The sequence below is a fragment of the Anastrepha obliqua genome, chromosome 4 (genome assembly GCF_027943255.1).
Source record: "Anastrepha obliqua isolate idAnaObli1 chromosome 4, idAnaObli1_1.0, whole genome shotgun sequence".
NCBI lineage: Eukaryota > Metazoa > Arthropoda > Insecta > Diptera > Tephritidae > Anastrepha > Anastrepha obliqua.
In genome coordinates, this window is record NC_072895.1 from 17,714,532 (window position 1) to 17,732,069 (window position 17,538).

At 36.1% G+C, this 17,538-nt stretch overlaps 1 protein-coding gene across 1 annotated transcript in view; it reads left to right on the plus strand.

Moving 5' to 3' along the window:
- The first annotated feature begins 250 nt into the window (after positions 1–250).
- LOC129245617 (homeobox protein orthopedia) overlaps positions 251–17,538 on the plus strand; it is a 79,288-nt gene continuing 62,000 nt past the window's right edge. Inside the window, exons 1-2 of the mRNA XM_054883891.1 lie at positions 251–475; positions 3,263–3,439. Of these exons, the coding sequence (XP_054739866.1) occupies positions 458–475; positions 3,263–3,439 (195 nt within the window). The 5' untranslated portion in view covers positions 251–457. The remainder of the gene's footprint in view (positions 476–3,262; positions 3,440–17,538) is intronic.

The following is a 17,538-nucleotide window of genomic DNA, read 5'->3' on the forward strand; positions in this document are numbered from 1 at the left end:
CCTGTTTTTTGAAGGGGCGACTCCAGAACGAGGAGGTTCAATTTAATAACTTAGTTGACAAATGGGCAAACTAATTTTTGGTATTTTTGTCTTTAAGCAAAAAAATGCAAAGTTTTTATGATTTCAAATTTGAAATATTTTTTTTAGTGCTCAAGGTTAACTCCCAAAATAGTGGATTATTGCTTATATGTATGGCTTGCGATAAAAGTATTTAATGTAGTTACTTCTTTTACCTTGTTTTTCAGGTCCCAAAGATTGTGACCTACCAAAAGCCGCAATCACGGCTCTGCACGCTGGCGTCAATAGTTTTGGCCAATTGCCACCAAACGCGCAAAATCCGGCAGACGCGGTGTTGAACGGCAGTGGTGGCGGTGCGGCCCGGTTGCATGTCACTGGGGGCCTTTGCGATACTAATCCGCATCACAATAATAACAACAATAACACGAATAACAATAACATGCAACAGCAGGATCAGGTGAGCATGCAACAAGCAATGAAATGAAAGTCAAAGTCATAGACAAGCAAGCAAAAACGCGCGCACGAATCATCAAAAAAAACCCAAAGAAAAATAAAAAAACAGAAAATCTTACGATTGAATCAATACTGCGACACCAATCAAGCAACACTCATCCCTTTTGCATTTTATCAATTTCGTGCATATTTTTTTCCTAAAAACTGAATGTTTGTTAATTCATAACCTCAATGTTTTTTCTTTTCTTTTCTTTGCATTTTCTTGCCGTTGAATAACCAAATCGGACATTTCTGTATTAATTTCGAAAACATAAAATTTCCTTATCCGTTTGCCAAACATTTCCATGTACATACATACATACATATGTATTTATGAAAATATTGCGAATGTTAATTGGTAAATGAATGCAAAATGCGCGCAAAAATGAAAATTTGACTTCCTTCATTCAAACAAATGAAAATCAAATAAAAATTGAAAAGTAAGTGTATTTCTCTTCTATGTATTGTTCTATGTATGTATGCTACATATAGTATAGTAGATTTGTATATGAAATATGCTTAATAAATATATGTATTTTATTGATTTATTTGTGTAGAGAATTTGGATGTTGAAGATTCTATCGCCGAAAATGATTATGAAGATATTATAGATTTTTCTTTTTAGTTTGATTGATTTCAAATGAACTTCTTTATAATTCATAATAAATTTCGTTTAAATGAGTTCTACTATAATTTGGCTTTATAGCAAATTATTTCCCAGAGTTAGCAGAAAAATTCTTCCGTCCTTCGGAGGCTGCATAAAGCGGTAGCGACCTCTCTGGATAGGAAATATTCAAACAACTCAAGAGATTTTTTAAACAAAAATATATTTTTTTAATAAAATTTTATGATTTTGAGACGTATTGAATGTCGAAACTTTTGGTAAAGTGTTTTTTTTAAAGGGAAATATCTTCCAATCGTTTGAATTTGTTTTAATAAAATGCTTTTTTTTAAATAAAAATAAAAATTTTTTAAACAAGAAATTTTGAGATTTATTTAGCCTCGAACATTTTGATACAGTAATAATAACTTTTTTTTATATAAAAATATGTTTTTTTTATAAAAATTTAAAAATATGGAGATTTTCCGAATGTCGAAAATTTTGCTATGTTTTAAAGCCAAATATCTTCTGTTAGAATTTTCGAAAAATTTTTATAATAATATAAAATAGAATTTATTAAATTTTTTTTTCAAATAAAAATAATTTTTTTTTTAATAATATTTTATAATTTTGAGAGTTATTTAACCTCGAAAATTTTGATATGGTGTTTTTTAAAGGAAGTTTCAAGCAGTTTTTATTTTAAGAAAATACATTTTTTTTAGTGAAAAAACATTTTTTTTTTAAATTGTAAAATTTTATAATTTTGAGATTTATTGAATGTCGAAAAATTTGGTAAGGTATTTTTAAAGGGAAATAAACCGTTTGAAGTTTGAAGCAATTTATTTTAAGAAAGAAATTTTTTCTAATTTTTTAATAAAAAATCAATTTTTTTGAATAAAAAATAAAAATAAAGAAAACATAAATTTTTTTAAATAAAATTTGATAATTTTGGGATTTATTGGATGTCGAAAAGTTTGCTTAAGTATTTTTTAAAGTGAAATATCTTCTGTTCGTTAGAATTTTCAAACAATTTTGTTAGTAAAATAAAATTAAAAAAAAAAATAATAATTTGTTTTTTGAAATAAAAATAATTTTTTTTTTTTAATAAAATTTTATAATTTTGAAATTTATTCAAAGTCGAAAACTATGGTGTAATATTTTTAAAGTGAAATATCTTCTATTTGTTTGAAAATTTAAACAATTGTTTTTTTTAATTTTTTACAGATAAAATACACTTTTTAAAAATTATATTTTTTTGGTTCTAAAGGGAGGAAGGTTTTAGGTGTCTGCGCTTAAGGGGCAAGTGAATAGGTGCTTGGTGTTGTGCGCAGCACCTTCCCCTGCCGGAAATGTGCTAATGCAAATTGGTGTTCTTGTTCTTCACTCTCTAAGTGGATGCGAAACGCATTTTTCCAGGAGCTGCTGACAGTTTTTCTAAAAAAAACCCAAATTCTCCCACTACGCGGCGAGGCCACCTCGCGGGTCCCTCGCCTAGTGAACTCATCCGCTTAGCACTTTCCTACAATGCCCCTGTGACCAGGAACCCAAATGAGACTAGTTTCAAGTAGTCGGATGCCGTCGGGAGAAGTCAGAGTTTCAATGAGTGCACCAACAACGATCTTAGAGCCATAATTGCTGCTTGGATGTCGGAGTAAATGTTTACTTACTTCCTTAAAATCACCTTCTTTCTAAAAATCAACAGCTATTTTAATTGCGGTTACCTCGCTTTGGAAGACACTGCAATGGTCCGGTAGCCTGACATTAGCGTAAAAGTTTGAAAATTAAAAAAAAAAAATTTTTAATTTTTCTTTAAATTTACAAAAAGTTTGAAGCGTGAATTAATGTATATGGTTTTTGAAGGAATATTTAGAAATATTCAAATATTCCTAAATTTTCTAGGTAAAACAAATATTCTCCCATTTGCCGTTCAACAAAATACTTAATTTTTTCAATCCACTTATTTCTCTAATCGAAATTCCGTCTCCCCATATAAGCATGTCTGCACCTAAAATTCTTATAATTTTTATGATAATATTTATTGAATAATTTTACTAATTTTATCAATAGTTTAGAGTAAAAGAAAATTATTTACTTAGCTCATTGAATGTTATTGCCCCACTGATTATATGGAAAATGGCTTACGTTCAACAGCGTTTCTATCTCTTGCAGAATTCGGATAAAAACAACAAGCAGAAGCGACATCGGACGCGCTTCACGCCCGCCCAACTCAATGAGCTGGAGCGCTGTTTCTCGAAAACGCACTATCCAGACATTTTTATGCGTGAGGAGATTGCGATGCGCATCGGATTGACCGAATCGAGAGTGCAGGTGAGTTGGCAAAACCATGATAAGCATGCATACATATCTACACATTCATATGCTTATACAGACAGTCCGGTTCACTTGATTAGAGGCAATAGTTTTTATGGAAGAAAATTGTTAGTAGAGCAGGCAGGTAGGTATTTGATCTGGTTGTTCAAGGTTTTCTGTTAATTCCAGTGAAGACTGTACTAACTATTCTACTACTGAAAATAAACGTACATTAAAATATTATTCTATCTAACGGTATTTGGCAGCGGTAACACTTCTGCAGCTGTATGCTTGATTTAGTGGTTCACTTGAATAGAGGCACTAATCAAATAGAATGGATTAGAAATAAATATAGAAATTTGTTTTTAATTTTTTTCATTTATTATTTAAAGCCTAACCCTTTGGGGACGAGTGCCGGAATATAGCCGCCCAAATTAGTTCGTAGTTGTAAGGCTCGCGCCGTCTGTCGTTTTGAGTTGTAAGATACGCATAAGTATAGTAAAAGAGTCACGTTTTCATTCAAAGACATTAGGGGCCATTAGCGATGGAGTTTTATCTTCCTTCTAATGTAAACTTACGATATGAGACGACGGTAAAGTCGAACGAATTTCAATGCCAGAGGATCCAACAGGCTTTTTATATCTTTTATAATTCTTTTATAAACCTATGCACGATGGCTAAGCGATCTAGAGGTGATACGATAGATAGTGACAGTTCTGAAGAATATTACTTTGAATCTCATAAGACGGAAGATGACGGCATTTCTTCGTCAAGTATATAGAAGTAAAATCCGTTTATGATTTTATGAAAAATGTTGCTTGTGTTAAATAAAGCCTTCGTTTTCTTAACGTGTAACGTATTTATTTTCTTTACTGCGCACTCCAATACCTCTCGTCCTCAGCGACGCTCGCCCTTCGAGCGGCTCCGTCCCCAAAGTGTTAATAGTTGGTACTGCCGGTTTGTTTAAGCATTACATGCGAGTACTTCGTAAATACGTTGATGAAGGGATTTGCACAAATTCTCCAGATAACCTAAAGAAATTTCAGACCAGGCCTTTTTAATGATACGAATCAAAGCATTTTTGTCTTCAAATTGTTGTCCATTCTCGTACGAGCAAGCCATCCCCTTAGATTTTCAATAAGGTTTGGATCTGGGGAATACAGCGGTCTTGCTAAAATTTCAACGTTTTAGGACGCAATCCATGTTTGACTACACTTCAAGTGTGCACAGGTGCATTATTCTGTTAGAGTATCCAATTAATAGGCTCAAGTGTTTCAAGGATACCGGGAAAAGAAGATTCCAGCAGAGCTTTACAGCTGTTTCCTGTCATTTTGTAGTCTACAATTTTCAATTCTTACGCGCCATAAAACGATATGGGTGCCCATATCTTAACACCTCCTTCACGGCTGTGATGTTGAGTCAAGTAGTTTTCCTCCTTTCTTAAATCATGGAAATAGTAATTGCATCCATCTCTTGTCGTCACTGAATACTACTTTTTCTCATTCATCGGGATCATTATTTGTAACAGAACTCCAATCTATGTGGCCCCTGGCCTTATCCTAGTAGTCTGGACAAATATTCATTTTTTATATAATAGTAATTTTTTAGGAATTGTTTTTTTTTTAAGAAAATAAAATGCGATCGTTTTGATTTGATAGTATGTTATTATTGGCATCAAATAGTATACAAAAACAATTTTTTTTATTATATTGTACTTATTTTTTTGTAGTAGTGTGGCACCAAAATAAGCGGGTTAAAAAAAAGATAGGTGGCTTGCCAACTGGATTTTGGCTCTTCAGGACATCTGAAACGAAAAAGTTAAACTGATTATTATTCTGTAGGCTTGTCTTTCTGGCAGGTGTGACAATGGGAATCTTTTTTTTTGAAAAATAACAACGTGGTGGTCTTTGGAAAAAAAATAGGTGGCCTGTAACAGAATTTTGGCTCTTCAGGATTTTAGCTCTACCTTATGGCGGCGTGCTTAGCGAAATTTATTCAAAGGTGTTTTTTTGAATATTTGTTTTTTAATAATTTTTTGTTTTTTTTTTAATTTTTTTTTTGAATCGTTTTTTGGGAATTTTTTTATTATTTAAATTTTTTAGTATAATTTATGCTTCAGAAACGACGCTTTTGGAATGGCCCATCGAACGTTGGATTTTCTGGCTGCAACATTTGCCATTTTTTTTAATTTTCTGTTGAAAGGGCGGAATTTGATGTAATCCTAAGCATTTTTCAGGTTTCCTTCGGTGTTAAAACCATCGCAGCTTTGCCTTTGTAGTTCTTACCATAGCAGGCATATTATGGATCACTTAAAGATTCACAACATTTGGACTGCGGCCAATATTTTGGACAGATTGGTGATTTCAAAGTCCCTCTGAAGTCAAGATACCGTTTTGTTCTTTTTCGCGATCTGTTAAACCTTTCTGATTTCCCATTTTATTAGAATTGAGAAGTTTTCGACCGAACACAATGAATGCTTAAAAAAACGATCTCTTTTCACAGCCTTAATGGGCAAATAATGCCGACAAATTGAGTGCCTCTAATCAAGTGAACTAATAAATTTTCTGAAGTTTTACTGCTGCGAAATACCGATAGATGGTATATTATTTTGATGTATGTTTATTGTCGAGCAAAGTACAGTCTTCACTTAAATTGTCAGAAAACCTTGGATTACCAAATCAAATATGGTTGCTTTAATAACCATTTTATTCCAGAAAAATTATCCCCTCTAATCCAGTGAACCGGACTGTATATGCATATACCGATGGACGAGAGAAACGCGCACAACTTTATTTGTCACCATTTGAAATCAGCGTTGACAGCGTTGCATTTTCCAAATGTTGCGGTTTTGAGCGAACAAATGTCGTAGTTGATTGCGGTTGCACTCGATAGCAGCTGTAATGGTTTAGAATAATAGTTGTTATTGTTATTATTGTTGTCTAAATTGAATTGATGCTATTGGCAGTGTTGTTAGCTTCTTTGCTGTGCTATTATTTGGGTAGTTTTTGTTTTTAAATCTTTTGGTCATCAGCATTGAACTGACGCGTATTTCATGTATTTGTATGTAGATTTCAAGGCAATAATTTGTCAATGATTTTGTGGCTCTGTTGGTGACATTGCCGGGCGTGTTGGACATGACATTGCGTAGATGTTCAATATGTAGTTGTGGGGCTTGTTGCATTAGACCGCACATTTGTTCTACACGTTTGGTCATGTGCAGATATTTGTACAGATTCCATTTAGGTATGATTTCGAATTTTTGTATGTTTTTGCATATTTTAGTATGACAAACGAAATAACTACAAAATTCAATAGAAATAATTCTACGTGGAAATTTATATACGCATGTACGAGGCTCGTTTGAAAAGTTCGTGCACAAATAAAAACTACTAAATTGTTTGGGGTAAAGCTTTTTTTATTTTTTTCGCATAGTCTCCCTTTAGACGTATAGACTTCGTTCAACGCTGTTTTGGTCTAATAATCCCTTCCGCATAATAGGATTCGCCCAAGTATGCAAAATAGCCACTCATTTTTGCAGTCACCTCCTCGTTGGAATAAATTGTTTTTCCCGCCAGCCGTTTCTTTGGATCGGAGAACAAACAGTAGTCCGAGTGATCTGACGAAGCGAAGTCCGGCCAATAGAGGGGATGTTGAAACTCTGTTTTCATTAATTTTGTGACCACAACTGCTGAGCTGTGAGTTGTTGCTTTGTCGTGATGGAAAAGAAAATTAATCGACTTTGTCGATTCAAACGAATGCCAGACACAAAGAAATATCCCGATCTGGCTGAAACTTGGTGTTTGTTTTTCCAAGAGTTGCTAATAACTTAAAATAACCTCGATACGCGTCAGTAGCGCCATCTCTCTTACTCTTACACGCACTTTTCAAACGATCCTCTTATAAAGTGCGTTAAATTACTATAGTACAGGCATTTCATCAAAAATTTTCACACTTTATCCGTTTGCTCATTTAATTGTAATATTTTTTTTTTTTAAAACTTAGTTCATTATATAAATCCAAGTTTCAAACTCTGCCCAAATTAAAAAAAAATTGATCAAAATTTCAAACTTTTTAATTGGAATCTTTACTAAAGTGTCAAATATAATTTTATAGACCATTGAATTTTGTGCAAATTGGCAGTCACTCAAAATTTGCCTTGACTTTTAAACATTTTTTTTTATTGTGGTCTTGAGCATTTTCTTCACATAACGAATGCTCGAACTTTTTTTTTGTATCGCAGAAAATACCTAACACCGTCAGTAAAAAAAATTATAAAAACCAACAGGACTTTTTAACAACCTCAAACCTGCACTTTGTGGAACTAAAATTTATTGCGTTATAAAACTGCTTACCGGACATTTTTCTAAAAATTTTGATTGAAAAGTATGAAATTTTTGTGCAAAGTTTCTGTTTTGTTTAAGTTTTTTTTTTTTTTGAATTTTCCACAAAGGTTGAAGCCATAATTTATATGACTTTTGTAGAAGAATGAATAAAAATTTAATACAAAAATTATTAAAATTAAAAAGGGAACCAAACAATTGGTGAAAACATGTCAATAAGTTCCAATGCTTAGGCGCAGTTCCAGTGCACTGTTTATACAGGTATATATAAAATGTGGGTAGCTTATATTACACAATTTCCATGAAACCTATGTCGGTTTGAAATTAATTTTCTTCGTTAATGCATAAATATTAGTTCTAATATATCGGAAGGGTAGCTACTATATTTGCAAATGGTGCGTGGTACTTTTCATACATAAAATTCTTTACTTCTAAAGTATAATGTACTGGAATTCGGTACTCCCGCATATTTTATCAATTTCCTAATACTTAGTGAAAAGCGGAGGATATTGGATTCTAATTTTTCTTACTTCTTCTGCATTGATTACCAATCAGTTCAAGTATTTCCATATGCGATCTGACTATTATAGATTGGCAGACAGTGGGACATTTTCGTCTAATAAATACTCGTATTGATGTAGGGCACCATCGCTTTCCTCTACTTGGGGAAAAAAACGAAAGACTGCGGTAGTTTCATGCTTGGACTCGCTCTCTTAAATACTGTCTGAGACATTTCCTCGGCCTCGTGCATTTTTCTACCTTCTCATTTAACTTTCCTCGCGTATTCGTCTGCTTATCCATCATGCAACACAGTACAGATGGGGTCTGTGCTGTCGAAGAGATGATAGAAAACTTTGTCTTTCTTGAACAGATATCGTGTCGCTAGATATCGACCTAATCGCAGACTGCCTGTGTATAAAGGGAACGAGGCTCATCAATTTCGTCACCTTCAGCCATAAGTCAAAATACACATCATTTTCTAGAATACACTTACAATTTGCCTGTACTGACATTAGCACAAATTATACATACATACATTGAAAAAATGTTGGAAAAATGGAGAAACTGTGGTCAAAAATTAAGGTGAATTTATTTGTCAAACTTCGCGGGATTAAAATTTCGCTCGAGTTACTTTTTTCATGAGTTGGCAGCACTGTTAATAACATCTGGACCAACTTTCATGTGAATGTCATTATCAGTAATATATTTACGCTTGTGTTTACCAAACGACCAAGAGTGCATTTTTCGATTTTTACAATGTCTGATTTGATTGAGCAGAAAAGTGCCATCAAATTTTGTTTGCGGAATGAAATTTCGGCTGCGGAAACGTTTAGCATATTGCAGAAGGCCTTTGGTGATTCGACCATGACGCAGAAAAATGTTTATAAGTGGTACAAAGACTTCAAAGAAGGTCGAGAACGTGTTGATGACTTGGAGCGCTCCGGACGACCATCGACGTCAACAGATGACCAACACGTCAATACAGTGAAGGAGTTAGTGCTCAAAAATCGTCGGATGACTGTTAAAGACCTTACTGATATGATCGGAATATCGAAATACCATTTGGGCCTACGAAAAGTCAAACCTCGTTTGGTACCGAAAACTCTCAATTTCTTGGAAAAAAGTCGTCGCGTTGATGTGTGTGAAACAATGCTTTCAGACTATCGGGACAAGCTCAAATGCATCATTACGGGAGATGAGACTTGTATTTATGCTTACGACCCTGAAACAACCGACCAATCAAGCGAATATCGTGCTAAAGGCGAGGCCAGACCGAAAAGAGCACGTCAAAGTCGTTCAAAAATAAAGGTCATGATGACAGTTTTTTTTCGATTTTCGTGGTGTGGTGCACTATGAATTCCTTCCACTTGGCCAAACTGTTAATAAGGAATATTATTTGAGCGTTATGCGTCGTTTACGTGAAGCAATTCGTCTAAAAAGACCAGAATTATGGGCCAACAACTCTTGGTTTTTGCATCACGATAATGCACCGTCTCACACTGCACTCGTTTTTCGTGACCATTTCGCCAAAAATCCCACGCATATCGTTCCGCAACCACCGTATTCGCCTGATTTGGCTCCGTGTGACTTCTGGCTATTCTCGAAACTTAAGAGACCACTCCGGGGAACGCGTTTCGAATCGATTGAGGAGATAAAAGCTGAATCGAAGAAGGTGCTGATGGCTATACCGGAAATGGACTATTTGGCATGTTTCGGTGATTGGAAAAATCATTGGCATAAGTGTATTTCATCGAGAGGGGATTATTTTGAAGGGGATGAAATTGATTTACAAGAATAAATAAAGATTTTTCATTTTACAACCAAATTCACCTTACTTTTTGCCCACAGTAGTATGTCCCGCAGTACTCTTTCTGGAAAATCATTGGGTACAGGTTAGGTTAGGTTGAAGCGGTTGTCCACTGTGGCAGGCTCATGGCCCATTGTGATACTGACAGAGCCTAGATCTTCTAGTTCATTAAAGAATTGTCTACCCTAAATAGCAAGTCTACGTCTGGATAGAACAGGACAGTGACACAGAAGGTGCAGCATCGTCTCTTCCTCTTCCTCATCTAGACAACTTTTGCAGAAGTCATGTGTTTGCACACCCATTATCCGGCGTGCCTACTGATTAGGCAGTGTCCCGTCATAACTGAAATCAGTGTGTTAAGACTGTGCTTATCTATTCTTAGTAGAAGTTCCGTGCGTTTAGCATTGAGAATCGTCCACAGCTGTCGTACGATTTTGCAAGTGGCTTCATTACGCCATCTTTCATTCGCTCGTCTTACAATTTACTCGCGGATACGTAGTCAACATGTTTGCAAGGGTATACCTATATCACTTGCTATGTACTCAACAGTCAATTTGGTACCAATTTTCGCTAGTTCATCAGCTTCGCATTTCCCCCCAATGATTGAAATGATTCAAGAGATTCTCGTTAAGAGGTTCGCGGCATTTCATGGCTACTTTGGAGGTTGTCAACTGTTTTGTGAGGGATTTTATTGCTGCTTGGCAATCAGTGAAAATGTAGATATTAATCCGGATACCGCATCACACTCTACCAGTGTCACGGCCTTCATTATTGTCATCACTTCAGCCTGAAAGGCACTACAGTAGTCGGGGAGCCGAAAACTGAAGGAGATCCCCAGATGGTCGGAATATACACCTCCGCCCACCCAGCTCTCGAGCTTTGAGCCATCTGTGTATACATGGATGGACTCGCCCTGTCTTACCACGTCCCGTTCCCACTCTTCCATCGAGGGTAGGAGGGTCATGAACGTTGTAATGGTAAGTATAGGATTGTATAAGCCTTAACGAGCCATTCAGGACTTTACCGTAACCATGGTCTGTGTTTGACCACTTACTTATTGCTCCACTTCGCAATTTATCTTGCCTAAGGGTCTACCGCAAGGAAGTTTACTATCGCATACAGTGTTTCCGATGGTGTGGTTGACATTCACCGGTTATAAGAACAGATAAAAGTCTTTGGACATTGTCAACTCTATTAATGTTCACGCCCTTCTCAAGGTCAGTCCACCATAATTGCAATATCGTAGTAGAAAATTACTGCTGTGTACAACCAGTGTATCATTCTAGGTTTCAAACTCTTAACAGTCTAAACAGTCTTATTGTAAAAGTCTGTTTAGAGCTCTTTGTTCAAGATCAGACAGTGTTGGAAAGTGTTGCTATGATAATATCATCGGCATATGAAATTATTCTATCCATTTTTTGAAGTTCCTGAAGAAGATTATTGACGGTCAGGTTCCACAGAAGTGGAGAGATTACCACACACTGTGGTGTATCCCTGATCAGAAATTTCTTAATGGATGTTTCACGCAAATCTGCGCGTATCGTCCGCTCGATTAGCATTCGTTTTATGAACGCGAGAAGTGCTTTGTTCACATTGGGCACATGCGAATTTTAAATTTCCCGAAACTTGGAGAAGCAATTTTTTAACGCTTGCTTAGCATTCTCTCTACTAATGCGGCTGCCACATCTTTTCGGCATTCAATTGATTTTCTGTTTGCCATTTTTAGCTAAAGTTGAGCTAAAAGTTTTGTATCCGCAGATGTCTTTAATTAGTCATATCTATTTCTGAGACCAGCTCCCTGCAAATGGTTTCAAACATTTGTCTGGTGAATTCACAGCTCCCAGAATGCAATGAAATAAGTGCTTACATGCCGGCTTGACTCATTTTTGCTTTAAAATTTAAGTTTGGCGTAGCACTTCTCCTAAAAATGTGAAGATGTTTTGTTTTTCGGGCTGGAAGTATAGTTTATGGCAATGCATAAAGTTACATTTGTGCTGCTGGCCTGACTTAAAAGCTGAAAAGCAGTTGGCTGCCGCATATATTTCCTAGCTTTTATATTGTATGTACGTATAAAAATGTAGCTACACAAACTGCTACACACTGCTTTTTCTCTCTCATGCGTTGGCCGCACATATCAGAAGTTACAATGGGTCTGACAGTCACTTTTGGTATGCCAGCATAGTTGGTGGTACACAGCACAGCTAACTTCGCATGAGCCAGACCCAAACCAAGCCAGTGCAAAAGCATTATCCTTGGCCAGATGGGCAGCGGGTGTGCTAAGAAGCCAAGGGTGAGTTTTTGCATTTTGTTTCTGTTGTGCGACAATCGAATTTACTGCTTCATTAAATTTTGTGCTTCCTGCCTACGCAGTGAGTGTGCATAAGTGTGGGTGGGTGGGTGTGTGTGTGAGGCGTACGTGTGCCAACATTTTAATCTGACAAAGGATATTAATGGGTCGAGAAAAGAAGTTTGCCACACACAAACACACATGCATCCACACTAGGGATGCAGGACCGGGATCCCAGCATTGTTTAAGTCCCGAAGATCCAGGGATTATTGGTACTCTTAATATCGTGATCTTCGGGATTTGTAATTTCTTCAGTCGAAGCTTATGAAATGGAGAGAGAATTATCTCCTTCTATAGCAAAAAAAGCAGCATTGGATATGGACCTTCGTTTTTTGCTTTAATATAAAAAGTCATACATAACTCTCTCAGATTGTATATTACTTAACAAAGTGTGGTGAAAATTGGCATGTATCCTCATAAGAATTATACCATAATGTCAAATTGAAAAAAAAAAACATTTACCAATTTTAATTCTTTGGTTTAATGACAAAAACGGACACAATTCGTACTTACTTTCTCACGAAAACACTGCAAAACTGTTACAGGTATGCAGACAGGTCTAAGCGTGGCTTAATGCCAGTCAGCTCAACCCAACCTAATTCGTTTGGCAAATTTTTGTCCCTTATAGTACCTTGCACTAAGTTGCTAGTCCAACTTTTTTCTATTAATAAAAAGTTACATTGACTTACTAAATTTGTAGCCAAAACTATAGCGCCACCGGTGCATTTTTTTCTATTGCTGATTTTCGCAAAACAATGTGTAGAAGTGTAGAAGACGATTTGGCGATGACAAAATTTGTGCTAAACATAAATAAATATAATTGAATCTCACGGAAAACAATATGTTCGACGACCCACAAGCACAGCATTTGATCCCATACAACATAACGATCCGATGCATTCATCACAATTAAACAGGAAAAATGAACGTTTCGTAATGGCCGTCGCAGTTTCTTGACTCAAATTCAATTGAGCTGAAAAAAATAATCGGACCTGTCAAAGATTACAAATAAGAAAGAAATGTGGAAGATTCAAAAGTACTCTATTTCTCCGGAAAAATATGAAAATTTAGTGAATTCGATGAATCGAAGATGCGAAGAAGTCATGAAATAAGCAGAAGGTGCTACACAATACTAAATTAATTTTCGATATATATATATATATATAACTGGGTTTTTGGGTGTTTGGCTGCGCTCCTGCTCCTATTTATGGCGCGCGTCTTGATGTTGTTCCACAAATGGAGGGACCTGCTGTTTTAAGCCGACTCCGAACGGCAGATATTTCTATGACGAGCTTTTTTCATGACAGAAACACACTCGGAGGTTTGCCAATGCCTGCCGAGGGGCGACCGCTAATAGAAAAGCCTTTTTTCTTCATTTTGGTCTTTCACCGAGATTCAGGATTCTCTCTGAATTCCGAATTGTAGTCACGCACCAACCCATTCGGCTACGGCGGCTCCACATGTAAGCATTTTTAAAAACACTTATTTTTTGTGGCAAACCTTTTCGTTTCTATTATTTTTTTCAAGGAGAGTTTCTTAAGCACGAGAAATATTTTTTGGAATGTTGTTGTTGGAAAAGAGGAGTTTGATTTTCTTAATTGTCATTAATTGTTTGAATTTGTAAGGCACAAAATATACTGAGTTTTCAAAAATCAAAAAAAATTTATTTTTAATTAAATGAAGATATTTGTTTCTATTATATTTTCCAATAGTGTATGCATGTATCAAAATTCCCAATTTGTATTTCAAAATTCTCAGAAAATATTCAATTCATGGCCCATTCAATATTAGCAATCTTAGTCAACCAATTATGTTTTTGAATAATTTTTTTCCTAAATATAAACAATTATTTTGAGTAATGGAAATCTTCATTTTGACCTTTACGCGCTCTATTGGCTGCCTGCTTATAAACTGCAGCTGTCTTCTTCACAAGTGTAAAATATGCTATATATCTTCCTGTAGGATGATTAATTTTGCGCCGCTTTGTATAACAAAGTGCAAGTTTCAAGTGGCTCAAAATTTTCGTTGATTTAATTTTTTTTTCGTTGAGTTGTACAACATTTTCTTGCATATAAAAAGCTTGCGAATATTTGCTTTATATTGAAGAAAATTCTGAGCTTTTGAGCCATTTGAAATTTACACTTCGTTATGCTAAAATTGAATGGAATAAAGAGCGATGATCCAGTCTAGAACGCTACAGAGCTGCAAAGTGTTTTGTGACAAGCCCGAACAGAAAACTGTCGAAATTTCTAGTAAAACTTGGAAGGAAAGACTTTCGATTGATGGTCGGTATTTTTATAGGACGCAATTCATGAGGCCAGCATATGACCACCATAGGAATCATTGCGGACCCGATGTGCCTGCCTTGCTTAGAGGAGGCCGATAGCGCTGAGCATCTCTCTGTGAGTGTTCTGCCTTTGCTACAGAAATTATACGAATATTGGATTCCGATGTCATGAGAATGAGTAAAATTCTCTCCCTCGAACTGGAGGATATTTTCATATTTGCCAAAGAATCTGAAAAATTCTCACAGGACTAGCTTTCTCTGTCTCTTTGGTATTCTATACCAAAGCGCATTCATTAAAGTTGGTGGCACTAGACCAACAACAATGTTTTGTACGACTAATTGTCAAAGCAAAGTATTAGAAAAGTAGAAAACAAAAAATTAATTCGCCTGGTTTTATTCTGTGCTGCCTTCCACATGGACACAGCGAATAAAAAAAAAACAATTCAGCTGATTTACCAACACCACCTCTAAACTAAGGTCCTTTACTTGTTTCCTTGTTACTAATAAAATAATTTCCACTTTAAATGAAAAAGTATATTTAAAACAGCATCAAACCGCCCACCGCAAATAAGAGGAGCAGCCCGGCTAAGCACCCGCCTATTATTATTATTATTACTATAGTATTTACATCTAAAACCCAAACGAGTTAAGTTCCTGCAAAATAATGAATATCTAAGCCTCGGAACTAATTCCGGGGTCCCAAGATTGTAACGGGATTTCGAACAACCCGATATCATAGAAATCGAAAATGTTTACATCCCTAATCGTACATGTACAGCACACACACATATGTATGCATATGTCTGTGTGTGTGAGGAGTAATTTTTTCGAAGCATTTGTCACTTTGTGGCTAAAACCAAAGACAAAACTTTGCTCTCAAACTGTGTTAAGCAGCTATTTTCATTAGTTTTGTTGTTGCGCCTGCTGCTTTAGTATCACTTACTCATAAAAGTGGGACATTGCCTGCAAACAGGTGGCTAATTGTGCCTTATCTCTGCTAAAACTATGCTAAACTAAGCAACACATAAAACAATTAAAGAGGACCACCGACGGCGCAGACGGACACATGCCTCCAAAATAGATTATTTGAGCGTAAAATGTAAGTTTCACTTGTGGCCACTTTCATTTTTCTTTGGTTGACTTTATTGTAACTCAGTTGTTTTTCGCATTCAAATTACTTAAAATAGCTCAAGTGTCCACCCACACATTTACTGTCTACTTTTAGGCGTTCAGCATGCAACTATGTATCACTTTCCAGCTTAAGCTCATTTCGTGTTTTACGAACTCAATACCGCTTTCGTCTTTGGCTTTCGTTTGATAAATTGTTTTAATAATTGTAAATCAGTGGCGGTGAACGACACTTCGCCGAATTGCTCGGGTTGGTGGTGCTAATGGCCACACCCTTGTCTAGCTAGCCCCTTCGGCTTCGGTAGTGCGTGTGGCTGGCTAATATACTCGTACAAGTAATGTATTTGTCGGACTTTGTGGCCCACGTGGGGGCGGGGATGAGATGCATTGTCATTGCTCTAACTCTATTGTCATCACATAACAAAATGTGTTTGATTTTAGGCTTACAATGTCAGATTGTCGGATTTATTTTGCTTTCCACTCGCATGCTGCCCGCAAGGGTGGGTGTGTGTGTGTGTGGCAGAGCGTTAGTAGGCTTATGTTGCGTTGTTAATAAAATTAGCATATAAATTAACTTTGCCAGCATGCAGACTATCATTTGCGCTTAATTGTTGTTGCTATTACAATACTATTGCTGTATTTGTTGTAATTTTATTGCCATTGCAGGCAATTTTTCATGCTGTACGCCTTTGGTTATTGGTTATTGGTGTTGTTCATGTTGATGTGCCATTTGGCAGGATATTATCGGTGGCTATGATTAACACATTTGACGCGCTAAGCCCTTTCGGTGTTTAGATATTTTGATTTTTGCTTTATTTTCTATTTACCTTTAAACTGGAAAAAGTGCGGAAAAGCCGTAGACAATGTTTGTGTAGGGTGTTTTTTAAGGGCCTGAGAACTGAGAGTGATAATAAAAAAACAGAAATGTGGAAATGAATATTTTTCATCTACTATAATCTGGTTGATAATTTCATGGCATTTATTTTTTGACTATGATATCCCGGTGGCCGCCGTACCCGAATGGGTTGGAATACAGGAAGAATGAGGGTTTGAATCTCGGTGAAAGGAAAAAATTGAAAACAATAAAATTCTAATAGCGGTCACCTCTCGTCACAAATAGAAGGAGGAACTCGGCCAAACACCCAAAAAGGGTTTTAGTGGAAGGGGTGGGTCCAACGATCATTTTCCCTCACCAGCTGATTCGGTTGATCGCTTGGCAGACGCTCCGCGCGAGAAGGCTCATTACTTTTCAATCAAACCCTGTATATAAATATTGGGTTGGCAACTAAGTAATTGCAGATTTTTTTAGAAAATCAAAGACAATTTTTTTATGCAAAATCAGGACTCCATGGTGGATGTGGCAAAATATCCCAATCAAGCTCCAATAATTTATGCCGAGTGGCCAAAGATGTGTGTGGCCTTGCATTGTCCTGATGGAATACAACACTTTTTCGATTTGTCAATTCGGGCCGCTTTTCTTCAACTGCATTGTTTAATTTCGTTAGTTGTTCAATGTAGACATCAGAATTGATTGTTCGGTTGGGTGGTAAGAATTCAAAGTAGACAATTTCTTTGTAATCCCACCACACTGATAATTAAACCTTCTTTTAGTGAATTTCAGCTTTTGATGTTGTTTGAGATGGTTCACCTGGCCTGCTCCACGATCTTTTCCGCTTGATATTGTTGTAACAACCCATTTTCCATCGC